Source organism: Hippocampus zosterae, unplaced genomic scaffold, assembly GCF_025434085.1.
Source record: "Hippocampus zosterae strain Florida unplaced genomic scaffold, ASM2543408v3 HiC_scaffold_115, whole genome shotgun sequence".
Taxonomy (NCBI): domain Eukaryota; kingdom Metazoa; phylum Chordata; class Actinopteri; order Syngnathiformes; family Syngnathidae; genus Hippocampus; species Hippocampus zosterae.
The window spans coordinates 19,000-31,002 of NW_026262780.1; the positions used below are offsets into that span (position 1 = coordinate 19,000).

The following is a 12,003-nucleotide window of genomic DNA, read 5'->3' on the forward strand; positions in this document are numbered from 1 at the left end:
TAGAGGTCCTTCTCGAACAGTTCGCTGAGCTGGTCCATGAACTGCAGCAGGTTCTTGACCCCGATGCCCTGCAGCATGTTGGTGGCCTCGATGCTCCCGAAGTTCAGCAGCATGCGCTCACCAGGCTGCCCACCAACGCGCGGTCCTCTCGCCAGGCAGGACTCGAAGACCGGCTTGAACAGCTTGATGCGCATGGAGGTCTGGTCCTCGCTGAGGATGGCCTGGATGTAGTCGTAGAGGGTGGTGAACAGCTCGCCGGCAGAGATGCGCGTCATCCGCAGCCACACTAGCAGCGACCGGTGCTCCGGCTGCTCCACCTCCTCGTAGAAGCACTCCTTCATCAGGTTGAAGTTGCGGTCCACGATGTACCGCATGCGATGCACCCCGATCACGTCACTCTCCGGTCGCTCCGACACCTGGATCCGCTGCGCCAGCGCCTGCCGCGTTGCCTTGTTCTGGAAGTCGCCGCCGCTGCGCACGCGGGCCAGCTTGGGCTTGGCGGAGGGCGTCCGGTCGAGTTTGGGCCTGACCCTGGGCTCGAACTTCTTTTTCTTGCTGAGGCCCTGAACCCCTGCTTCTCGAAGGCGGGGATGCGAAGGACCCTGAGAGGTATTTCATAGTCCTGCTGCCACAGGCAGGACAGCTTCACGTTATCCTTGAATTTTTTCTAGAGCCGCATCGATCTTAACTAATCAGTCAGGCCTGCCTGCCCTTCCGGATCTTCCTGCGCATCCCGGCCCGCTGCCCGTCCGGAGGCGCCTCGGGGTCGTCGGTCGCCGGCTGTCTCTTCGACACTCTCGCGCTCTTTTCTTAGGCCTCTTCTTTGGCCTGCTCCTCGAGCTCGCGGTATTTCCTGCCACGACGTGCCGCTCGACCACCGACTTCCTTCTCAGCAGGCGGACTCTGGTCAGCTTGCAGAACAGAAAGCGGGGGCTGTCCTTGTGCTGTTCTAGGAAAGGGTAGCCCTCTAAGTCGAAAGCCTCCTTGAGGTGCCTTCGGTAGGATCGGCCCCCCGCGTACTGCTGCAGCTTGCTCAGGTCAGGTATCATTCGTGGCCCGTGGATTTGCAGCGCACCTTGCAGCACTTGCCAGCGTCCATCACTGGCTCGAAATCGGGGTGGCTCTTGAGCCAGGCTGCCAAGCGCCACCTGGTCCAGCAGTTGAAGGACCAGGCCGCCAACCTTTCTGTCGTCTGATTCTCAGCCAGGAACTTCGGCTGCCCGACTCGCTGTTCGTGATGCTGAAGCAGTCAGCGCTTCTGTACTGGCCTATTTGCTATCTCTTGGTTAATCTTGAGAAGCTTAATCAAGAGAATGTATCATCAAAAATAATATGCGCTTTCTTCTGCTGGCCCTCATTCTGCTGTTGGTGCAGGCTGGCCCGCTCACGTGCGTAGGCTGCATCGAAGGGTTTACAGGTCTTATGGGAGCAGCATCCGCAGCATCCTGCTTCGCCCTGGGGTTGCCCCCGGCTGTGGCCGCCTGCCTCTCTGCTACGATAGGCCCGACCTTCATCGGCATGTTTGTTGTATGCGGGCCGATCTGCATCGCCCCCACCCCTTGAAATTATGAAGCATCAGATTTTGTCAGATGAATCAATCATTGTGAGGCCGGTTGGAGTCGATGCTCTGCCTCAGGTGGCGCACCGCATGGATCGTGCAGATCAACGAGCAGAAGCCACTGTTGGCGATGAGCGGGCCGGCTACCAACAGTACGAAATAGCTCGGCGCCCCGATGGCGGGTGCCACCGTCATTGCGAGAGCAGCTGCCCCCAAAGAAAGGGCCCCGATGCCCCGACCTTCAAGTAATCCGAATTCGTTCCATCAGAATTATTAATCAGTTTTACGAGGATAAGCATCAGGATTATCGATCATCGATGTTCGTCATGGCAGGCGAGCAGGGACTGCTCCATGTAGTCTCCGATTACGCTCCAGGTGCGGCATCGCTGGCCCCGCAGCTGTGAGCTTAGCTATTCGGTGACCCTTGGCCGGGCCTGTTGTAGGCTCGCGAGGTCCTCGAACATTGATTTTGCGAGAGCGTAGATTGGCAGCCGCTCCCGCAGATGGTCTTCGTAGGCCTGTGGCAGCAACTCGCTCTCGACCTCGAACCTGCGCTAAAACAAGCAGGACGAGTCATAGAAAGTCGAGAAGAGCGATGCCATGAAGAAATTGAGTTCTCCACCTCCAGCGACCACCGCCTAGGCCAGCTGCTCCCGCAATGCCTGCAGAGGGGCAGCCAGGCCCCTGACCGGCAGATGCACCTGCAGCACCTCAGAGACCGAAATCTAGACCCAGTCGCTCTTGACAAACTTCTTAGTATGCTTCAGCCTGCACATGAAGTCCTTCCCCAGAGCCTGCTTCAGCAACTACTCGTCGCAGGGGTTGCTGGTCTCGAGGTTGAGGCTCAGACGGATGTCGATCTGCCCGAACAGGATATCCGTGTTCGCAGGCCTGTTATCCGCCCCGTACCTTCTCTTCTCGATCTGCCGACGTGCGCCAGCCAGATCGAACTCGAACCGCAACTCGCCTGACCGTATGTCCAGCCTCATCTCGTCCGCCGCCATCCTCAAACTCTTCATCTCCTGGGAGCTGCCAGCCACCTCCCCATAGAAATCAAAGGGACTGGCCTTCTCCTTGCGGGAGGTCACCTGCTCCAAGTAATGCACGATGGCGTAGAACCGCTCTTAGGTGTCTTTTGAGAACTGGCCTGCGTTGAACCGGTATTTCAGCAGGCCTTATGGCAAGGCCATGGGGTTTTCTCTTGAGACTTAGCGAAGGGCTTTGGTGAGGACTTAGTCTCGCTTGTCACACTAGAACAGCCCGAGACGCATCTCCAGCTCGATTGCGCCCGCCTTGCCGCCTCGATATTCCCGAAAGGCTCGATTGAACTCACTTTCCAGACGTTTGAACATAGTCGGGAAGACCACCGGCACGATCGGCTGCAAGCGAAAGGGCAAACTCTCCATCAACCAATTAGTATCGACGCCAAACTGATTCAGAGTAAAAGTCGATTGTGTCAAGCAATCATGCCAGCCCCATCACTCTCTTCTTGGTGCGGAGGTAGTCCTGTGCCCGGAAGTCTGAGTTGAGGCCGATTTTGGGTTCAGGCCTGCGCTGTACTACATATTGTAGGCCAGATCTTCATAACCTCGCTCGCGCATGTCCGCTGCCAGGTTCACCCACGACGAAGCGTCAACCCTGCCCTGCTTGGCCAGCGTGTCCATCTCCTTCATGAGGACGCTATCATTCAGCTTGTCCTTCTGTCTGCCCATGATCTTGCTCCAGGTCTCGAAAGTATCCGACCTCAGCAAGAAGGGGTAAGTATCCACCCCGTGGTTGACACACAGGAACTACGTGATCAGCCACCCGTAGAACCCGATCTTGACAAGAAACAGGGTGTGGCGGATGGCCCGGTCACTTTTCTTACGTTTGAAGTAGGCACCAACCTGCCGCTGATACGGCCTGATCGGCGCCTCCACAGAACGTCTGCCTATACACCACATGCAAAGGCCTCCTCACAAACCTCCTCAAAAAATCCGCAATCATCCCAACCCAATCATCCCACAAACATCCAACCTGAGCAGGGTTAATAAGACTGAAACATACGATTTTATCTTGGAGTTCGTGTAAGACCTTTCAACAGGTCAGTTTATTAGGCCTGGCCTAGCGACTCAATTAATTGACCGACTCGGGCTATTAAAGCCGGGATCGATTCCGACCCACAAATATAATTCAAATGCTCAGAAATTTGTTGAACAGCTTTGACAGCCTGACAGGGGTATTGACTGTCGGTAGTTCACTGTATCTGCTCTACTAGTACAGTCGCTCTCGAGATCTCAAGAGGAGGATGGAGTTCGCTCTGGGTCCAATGGAGAAGGAAGAACTGTTCTACTTCAACAAACAGGGAGAACGACTCAACCCGCTCGACGAGTTGATGCCCTAGAGGATGCCATTCCTCGACTGTGACTTCGCGAACAAGAAGTGCGTAGTCATTTGGGGACGTCCAGGCACAGGCAAGTCTCTCTGTGCCCATGAGTTTGTGCGCCTGGAAAGGTCAATCAGGCCCGCTTTCCTGGTGGACTACAAGGCAACCGAAAACCCAGCGGCTCTTAAGAAAGTGTAGGAGTTCTGCAGTTTTTTCAAGTAAAGTTCGATCTGGACCTGCTACCGGAATCAACTGATCGCCACGTTCACGGCCGGTGGAATCATCTCAAAAGTGCTGTCGGCTTGCTTGGAAAGTGCTGATGATTTGTTTAAGGCCGACGCGTAAGCAAAGGCACGCTTCGCTGAGACCGTCCAGAAGATCAAGAGGAAACAACCAATCATCACCCTCGTGGCTACACTGCTGTTCGGCGGGCTCTACGCTTGGCACCTGCAGCCGCTGCGTAAGGCCTTCAATAGTGGGTTGGTCCCGCTGGTCCTGGTGGACGACGTAAACATCCCGATCAAGAGGAACCAAATGGAAGAGCTCAAGATGTTCGTGGGGTTACGGGGAATGAGCCAGTTGGTGTTCCTGAGCTCCGAGCGGTAGGCCGCATACGACTACTTCAGATGCAGGACCGAATACAAGCACGTTCTACAAATGAAGGAATTCGAGCACTCACGCTACCGAAGGCCCTTTACTTCGGCCGAGTAGGTCAACCGTTTTCTGAAATCCAGCGGCAATGAATCGACCATCACCTCCGCCGAATTGCCTGTCTTCAACGCTTTGCTGGCGAAGGCGAACTGGTTAGTTCGGGACATTACCGATCAATTCAAGCCGGGGACAGCCGTGGCAGAGGTCGAATCCAAACTGCTCTCTCACTATTAAACGATCATAAGAGAACTGAAAGTCCCAAAGGCATCGTTCAATATCCTGGAGTATGCCAGGGAATCGGACGTGCTAGTTGCGGAATATAAGTTTGGACTGATGCTGAGGCGCCTGGATGATGTCCTGAGCATGAACAGACAACAAGACCCAACCGCCCTGATCCATAGGAGTTTCAAAAACCTCTTCCCCTAGCTGCTCTTGTAGCTGAACATCGCTAGGATGGGTATGCTCACCGAAGAGAATTTCCGGTAGCTGAGGTGCCACTCGCCCATCCAGATGGACACTCTTCGCAAAGCCGCTACGCAATACCTGGACTTGATCAAACACTCTAACTAGGAATAGAAAAAGCGAATAATTGCCGCGACCCAGGAATTCAAGGAGGATTGCTAGCTCAAAATCCTCCCATACGGCGCGTGATCCGACCCATGACCCGATATCCATCATGCATCTATTCAGGCACTATCAAAACGCGCCTGTCTTCGCTTGGTTCTGTCGGAGGTCATGATGTACACTTTGTTGCCCTTGCGCAGGTAGTCGAACTCCCGCAGCCAAACGACATTCTTCCATGGCGGGGGGAGCAGCTCCAGCCGTCGCTTATCTACCGACCCTCCAGAACGTCTGCCTATACACCACATACACAGGCCTCCTCACAAACCTCCTCAAAAAATCCGCAATCATACCAACCCAATCATCCCACAAACATCCAACCTGAGCAGACCAGATACATAAAGGTTCATTTGACAGGGTCCTAATCGTCCAACAGCTAGTAGAAGACCCCGCCGCCGAGCTACTGGAGGGGGTGCTGGCCGGTCTCGTCGAGGATGGTGATGGAGGGGGTATGACCTGTCGGAGGTAGTAGGAGGGGAGCAGTTAGCTAGTGGTGATGGATTACCATGATGATTGGTATTACTATTAGGGGATGACTTCATGGGGCCAGTAGCGGAATGACTCTTGCCCTGCGTCCTGCCACTCCTCCGCCTCAAAGCCGATGTCCGGGTAGTACTCCAGCTCGTCCTTCATTCAAAAATAATAATTTGGCAAATTATGGACAATTTTTCAATATAAGAATATCTCGGGATTATTTTGATTCAAAGCTGGATTTATCAGGAAATATAAGAAAATAGGAAATCTCGGCTGCAGGGAACTGCCTAGCCTTGTTTGTAGTGCATTATATGCATATATGCTGCCATCGAAAATTATGTTTAGTTCAATATGATACTGATTTTGTTACTTGAAGATGGCGTCTCCAAGTTGGGTGCATTCTAAGTATATAGTTATGATATTTCGCAGGCCTGAATTTTGCAATAATCATGCATAAAGCAGAGCTAAAGGGAATCTACCCACCCTCCTACTTCAGAGATGAGTCTACTGACCTGCCTCGGGCCTAGCCTGAGCTTACCGCCTAAATCAGAAGGCGCAGAGCGCCAGTCAAGCAACCCCTCGACGTTCTTCTCGAGCAGGCCCTCAAAGAACGAGTCCTAGGCAAGCTTCAAACCGAAGGCCTCAGGCATTCCAGTTCAAAGGTCAGAGCACAACTCCGACGCGGACTGAGACTGCCCTCCCTATGGGACAACAGCGTTAGCGCAGCCTCGAGGGAGAGAAGACAGGATCGCAGCATTACCTCGGTGGTCGGGTCACAGGAGGGTAAGCTTCTGACATCGATCTAAAGGTCCTCGATTGATAGATCTTCGATCGATCGCCCTTCGCCCATCCGACCTCGGAAATTAAGACTCCCAGTGGTGAAGAGAGACCGTGGTGACTTGAAAGGCGAGGCCATGCGCATCAACATGATCAATAGCTACTTCGATGGAAAGCCTGCCCTCAGCATCTAGCCTTTTCTGCAAGGCCTGCCAGCCTCCTCCCAACACAAATTCTGTACTTTTTTTGAGATCCCAAAGACGATCGACAAATACGACTACAAAAAGTTATGGACCAGGCTGGCAAGGCTGCACCCTTCCGATTACTCCTTCTTGTCCTATTTCATCCTTGATAGCAATAACGACGGGTTTATCACCGAAGAGGATCTGTTCGCAAGCTTCAAAAGTCTGAAAGCAGAACGCTCGCATTTCGAGCGGGTCCTTCAGCAGTCCCTGTTCGTGGCGAATGAGTATCTTCTGACCCATAGCAAGTAGCCTGCCGTGCCTCGGAACGAAACAGAGCTGATCCAGCAGTACCTGCTTTGCAGGCCAGCACTGACCTTCAACGAGTACTGGAAAGGAGTCCGGCAGCAGCTCAGACTGTGGGGCGACTCCTAATACGAAGACTTCAGGGACTAGGATTTCGTGGACCTAGGGATCGCAATCCGAGCCTGCCGCAAGAAAGTGCTTCCTCTCTCAGAATACCACAACCGAGGCCTGCAGATCCTACTGCTCATAAAACAGCGGGTGGACAACCTGATTTAATGACAACATACCTGCCAATCTGTATGCTCGGTTCATAAATAAAGATGGATGAGTTCTTCAACCAGGATGATTCGCGGGCCCCGACCGAGGGGATGCCTGAGCAGAGTGCCGGGGTAGTCGCAGCATGATCTCTTTTCGAACCTTGACTCCCAGTCGATGATGGAGAGCCATATTGAGTTCGGGTATTCTGGGAAGGAGCCGCCTGCGAGGGAGCTGTCGCAGTTGGAGCAGGCGGAGTTGCAGCTGCAGGAGAGGAGGAAGAGACAGGCTGAGCAAGAACGCACTGAGAAGGAACAAAAGCAGCAGAAGGCACGGGAGTGGCTGTAGGCTTTCAAAGGCGAGCGAGAGCGACTGATCCAGCAGCGGAACAGCGAGGAGGGAGGCCGCCCCGCCGGCCCAGGGCGAGGGCTGGCAGAAAGTGGTCAGCAACATAAACCTGCAGGAGACCGAGGCCCGGCGCATGAAGGAGATCCTCGAAAAGCTGCCTTGAAGGAAGCATGGACATGATCATCTCGGGGTCACTTGAAGGAGTTCATGAGCTAGTCCAGCCGGTCAGCCTCGTGCTTCTTGCGGCGGTTCAGCTCGCTTCGGTAGACGTCGATCTCGCCTCTGGCCTTTTGCTTGACTTCTTTTTTCTTGGACATGCAGGCGACCTCTTCTCGGAGCTCTGCAAGGCTGGCGTTCAGCCCTGCTATCGCCTCCTTATCGTCCGCCTTCAGCTTCTCAAGTGCCACGACCTTCTCCTTCGCAGCCGCCAGCTCGGAGGTCGTGACTGCCAGCTTGGCGCCAGCCTTGGAATACTCACTATTGAGATTCTTGAGCTCCGACTCAGCCTCCTTCTCCTTCTTCTTGAGCGCGTGGAGGGCTACTTTCTGGCGGTCGATCTTCTGCCTCAGCTTTTTAATCTAGACGTCCTGCTATGAGAGTTGGGAGTTCGCCTTGGCGTTGTTGTTTTCGGATTGGGCCTTGATGGCGTCGATCTAGTCGACCTTCCCCTCGCACTGCTTGTGGAGCTAGGCTAGCTTGTCGGACAGTCGCTTGGACTACCCGTCCAGGTGCTTGGCCTCGGCAGTCTGGTTGGCCACACGGTGCGCCAGGGAGAGGTTGCAGTCCTTGAGCCGATTGTTCTCCTGCTTTTCCAGTTCGATCTTCCGACAGAGTTTGTCATAGGTCTCCTTGATTTCCTTGAGTTTGGCCGCAGAGGCTTCCTTCACCTCCGCGGCATCCGCCTGCGCAGCTGCCAGCAACTTCGATTCCTTGGACTGCAGGATCTGCAGGGACTGCAACTTGGCCTCCTGCTTGACATTGTTCTTCTTGAGGAGGTTGACCTTCTCCCGGGCCTTGTCCACGTCGTAGGAGGCGAGTTGCGAGCCCAGCTATTTAACCTCTGCGGTAAGGGTTTTGAGCTAGTGCTGGATGGTTTCGTAGCGTGTGAGGGACTACTCGTAGAGCTGTGCTTCTTCGGGCAGAATGGCCACACGCTCCCTAAGGGCCTGCAGCTGGGCCTCAGTCTCCTAAATTTCCTGGTCCTTCTTGTTAAACTCCTCCTTGAGGGCCTCAACCTTGAGCCTCTGATCCTTAAACTTCTCAACATAGAACTCCTCCTCCCTAAGGTCGGCCAGCGAAGCAGGGCTGCCCTCGCAGGCCCCGCGGCCAGGCTGGCACCTGATAGCCGCCAGCTCCGTGATAGTGGCATTGATGCGGTCCAAGTGCTTGCTCCCCTTCATTATAATATCTAACGGCTTTATATCAGCCCATACTATCAGAAATCCTGCTAGAAGTCGAAGGACTGCCTGCGCCGGCTGCGCAGGCCTTTGGGACCCCAGACCTACTCGTAGTCCTATTCTGAGGAGGAGGGGTATTCGTTGCCCTAGAAGTCTTAGTGGTTGGAGTCGATGCTGTCGCTGGGGTCGGCTTCGTAGACGAGGGGGACCAGCTCGCCCTCCTGGTTTGTGGCCAGGCAGGGGTACAGCACCTTGCTGTCGATCTCAAGGGCTTTCCATTCCCCCGGCAGGTCCTGATCCTCCACCTCATCCAGGATGTAGTACTAGTTGTCGGAGTCGGAGTCGGGCTGGCTGGGTTCGAGTTTGTCGCCGGTTAGTTTCAAAGAAACGAGGCGGTCTGCTCTGAGGGCAGAGTGGATTTCGTGGGAGCGTTGGAGTTGGTGCTGATGCGCCTGCAGCTAAGCCAGGGAGGCAGGAGCAGGTATTCTCCTCAGGACAGGGGTGAGGGTACCTTCCAGCTTGAGATGCGCCATCATGTCAATCAGCTCAGTATAGACCCTCTTGCGAGGCCTGTCCTGCAGAGGAATAAGGTCCGGCAGCTCTCCAGCCGTGCGCTTGCTGATCGCAAAAATATTGTCAGGCATCACAGAGTATTAATTATCGGGAGTTGAAATGCAGGTGCTTGACGAGATGCAGGCCTTGGCGTGGATGAGGTTTGGGATGGCCAGGAGGGAGGAGAAGAAGGTGTCGGGGCAGGGGATCATGCAGGCCTGCTTTGACGAGCTGGCCACCCGCGCCCTCATGGAATTCGGGCTGGATTCAGTCAGCCCCAACTTCGACGAGCTGCGGGGGGCGGCGTACCAGCGATTCGGCCAGCACAAGTGAGCTAGCATCGGATGTGCAGTTAGAGCAGAAACAGATTTTAATGAAAAAGTTTGCAGAACATTTCGAGGACGGAGCTAGCGATGATGAAGAGGGGCTGCCGATCCGGGTCAAGGATGTGGAGGTGGGGCTCAGCTCGGATCTGTTCCCGGAGCGACCGATACAGCTGGTGAAGGTCACGGCCGATAAAAAGATGGAGGTCACGCAGGAGGCTTTGCGGATGCTGGCCAATCTTGAAGCAGAGGTCTCTTTCGCATGTCTGGTGGGGAAGTACAGGACCGGCAAAAGCTTCCTTCTCAACCGCATCCTCAAGGCGCAGGGCGACGGCTTCAAAGTAGACTCTGCGACAACCGCCTGCACCCAAGGAATCTGGTACTGGGGCAAGCCCCTACAGATGAGTGACGGCAAGGGCTACGTGTTCTTGATGGACACGTAGGGCACATAAAGCACCAACCGCGACGCCTCCTTCGACGCCAAACTATTCTCCCTTGCGGTGCTGTGCTCCTCCTTTGTGATTTTCAACACAGTGGGGGTGATCGACGAGACGGCCATCTCCCAGCTGGGCCTTGTCACGACCCTCGCCAAGCACGTGTCCGGCGACCAAACGTCCGAAAAGTTCATCAGCCCCAGGTTCCTGTGGCTGCTCAGGGACTTCACGCTGAGGTTGGAGGACGACAAGAGGAATCCAATTTCTGCGAATGACTATCTGGAAAAATGCTTGCGGGACGAGAGCCGGGGCAAGAATGTCGAGCAGGGCAGTCGAATCAGAGCCAGTATCATGCGGCAGTTCAAGGACCGGGAGTGCATGACCATGGTCAGGCCGGTCTACGAGGAAAGTCTGTTGAAGAAGTTGCCCAAGCTGAAGAACAGCGAGCTCAGGCCGGAATTCAACCAGGCCGTGGATACCATCCGTGAAAAGATCATCAGGAAGTGCCTGCCGAAGCAGGTGAACGGGGTCAACCTCAGTGCCAAGGTGTTCGCAGACCTGCTGCTGTCATACGTGACAGCCCTCAACAGCAACCAGGTAGCCAACGTGCGAACCGCCTGGTAGTAGATCGTCGAGGACGCCTGCATCAACGCCTACAACGAGGCCATCGAAAAGTACTCCTACCTGATCTCGATCCAGCTGGAGCGCAACCACCCTAAGTCGGAGGCGGAAATGTTTACGGTTCTGCGAGGGATGCGGGAGTAGAGCATCGCCTTGTATCGAAGCAGCGGGGAGGCGGTCCGCAGCCCCGCCTTTGAAAAGTACTACCAGGAGCTGTGCAAAGTCCTGGACGAGAAAGAAAAGGCCATCCTCAAGATCAACCACGAGATGAGCCGCAAAGTCTGCCAGGACAAGATCACCGCCCTTAGCAACCCTCTCAAGGAGAAGCTTTCGAAGAAGGCCTATCAGAGCCCTGAAGCTTTAGTGCAGGATTATAACTCTTTCTTATAAGGATACCGTAAAGGGACGTATGGGCCAACCAAGGCCGACACGCTGATCGACTACCTGCAGTCGTTCAACCCCCTCATCATCGCCCACCTGCAACCCGCACAGCCCACCAAACCCTCTTCTGACGAGCTCGAGGTGCTACGCCGGCGGATGGAGGGGGACTCCGCCGTCCTGAAGAACAAGCTACAGCGTGCGACTTAAGGCCTAGAGGAGTAACGCACGAAGGCCCGGAGGTTCGAGTAGGACAGCCGCAAGGCAGAAGAGGTCATAAACGAGTACCGCACGAGGATCAAGATCCTCGAGCAGGACCTGAAACACGCCCGGTAGGAGAAAGAAGCAGGGTGCTGCGGGCTGGGCTGACTCTGATCGATAGACAGTCTGTATCAGAACAGCCCCGGCAGTTCTTTCTTGAGGCCGTTGATCTTGTTGGTGATGCTCTTGCAGGAGTAGTCGGAAGGCCCGTTCTTGTTGTAGAAGTTGACGTGTTTGTCCTCCGCCTGGTAGAATTCCATCTCCTTTGAAGTCCTGGTTACCACCTTCAGACCGGTCTTCTCCTCGTGGGCTTTGCTGACCTCCTTGAAGGCGGACAGCTGGTCCTCCCCTGAGTAGTACAGCACGGACTGGTACTGCAGCTTGCTGCCTCCATGGGTCGGACTGTGGATAGCGAAGAAGATGGTGATCAGGTCCTTAGCGGAGATCAGGGTCGGTACGTAGACCACCTGCACGACCTCGGTGTGGGAAGTACCTCCCAT

The 12,003-nt window shown here is 54.9% G+C and overlaps 1 protein-coding gene across 1 annotated transcript; it reads right to left on the reverse strand.

Moving 5' to 3' along the window:
- Positions 1–11,634: 11,634 nt before the first annotated feature.
- On the reverse strand, positions 11,635–12,003 carry LOC127594414 (peptide methionine sulfoxide reductase MsrA-like). Its single transcript, XM_052056286.1, has one exon. It carries the CDS (start codon positions 12,001–12,003, stop codon positions 11,635–11,637), a length of 369 nt encoding a protein of 122 aa, XP_051912246.1.